The sequence below is a fragment of the Temnothorax curvispinosus genome, unplaced genomic scaffold, assembly GCF_003070985.1.
Source record: "Temnothorax curvispinosus isolate PA1 unplaced genomic scaffold, ASM307098v1 QBEX01009046.1, whole genome shotgun sequence".
NCBI classification, from domain to species: domain Eukaryota; kingdom Metazoa; phylum Arthropoda; class Insecta; order Hymenoptera; family Formicidae; genus Temnothorax; species Temnothorax curvispinosus.
Genome location: NW_020218826.1, coordinates 18,436 through 19,060, shown reverse-complemented (window position 1 = coordinate 19,060; position 625 = coordinate 18,436). Strand labels below are relative to the sequence as shown.

The 625-nt window shown below is 37.6% G+C and overlaps 1 protein-coding gene across 1 annotated transcript in view; it reads right to left on the bottom strand.

Annotated features, from left to right (window-relative positions):
- LOC112458629 (1,2-dihydroxy-3-keto-5-methylthiopentene dioxygenase) overlaps positions 1–625 on the bottom strand; it is a 7,377-nt gene extending 6,752 nt beyond the window's left edge. Inside the window, exon 1 of the mRNA XM_025022368.1 lies at positions 395–625. Coding sequence (XP_024878136.1) covers positions 395–517 — 123 coding nt within the window. The 5' untranslated portion in view covers positions 518–625. The remainder of the gene's footprint in view (positions 1–394) is intronic.

Below are 625 nucleotides of genomic sequence, written 5' to 3'. Positions count from 1 at the left end.
TGCCGAACCATAAAGATATATATATATATATATATATATATATATATGTACATAAAGATATTAAAATGACATTAAATGATTTATAAGTGCAGAAAATTACAAATTACATAAGTAAGGCAGGTTATTAAAAAAAATAAGTAGGTATGTCTGTGTATATATTAGATTCGATTCAACAATCAGCTGACGTCAGCTGATCGTGATTTGACACTGAGAGAGATTGGCACGGAAGGGCAAGAGAGGCAAGAAACATATATGTATCATTTCGTCAGCCGTATGTGTTTTCAAAATACACGACGTAAACAGGCACGAGACAGCATCGTCCATGATATATCGCCGGATTGAGTAAATTAAACTTTTTGCAACGAACAATTTAAAAAATCGGCACGTCTCTAACCTTAAAATATTCAACTCCCGTTGCGGCGAACAGATTATCCAGCGACACGAATTCCGGCGGCTGCCTATGGTGTTCCAATCTTTGATCAGCATCGCTGCTGTCCATGTACCAGGCGCGTACCATAGTTCCGTATGAACAATAACAACAAAAATCGATATTACGCCGAATGGCAATGATGTCGGAGATCGGACTTCTGCGTTTTAACCAGACAGTAAAGGCTGATTTATAGAG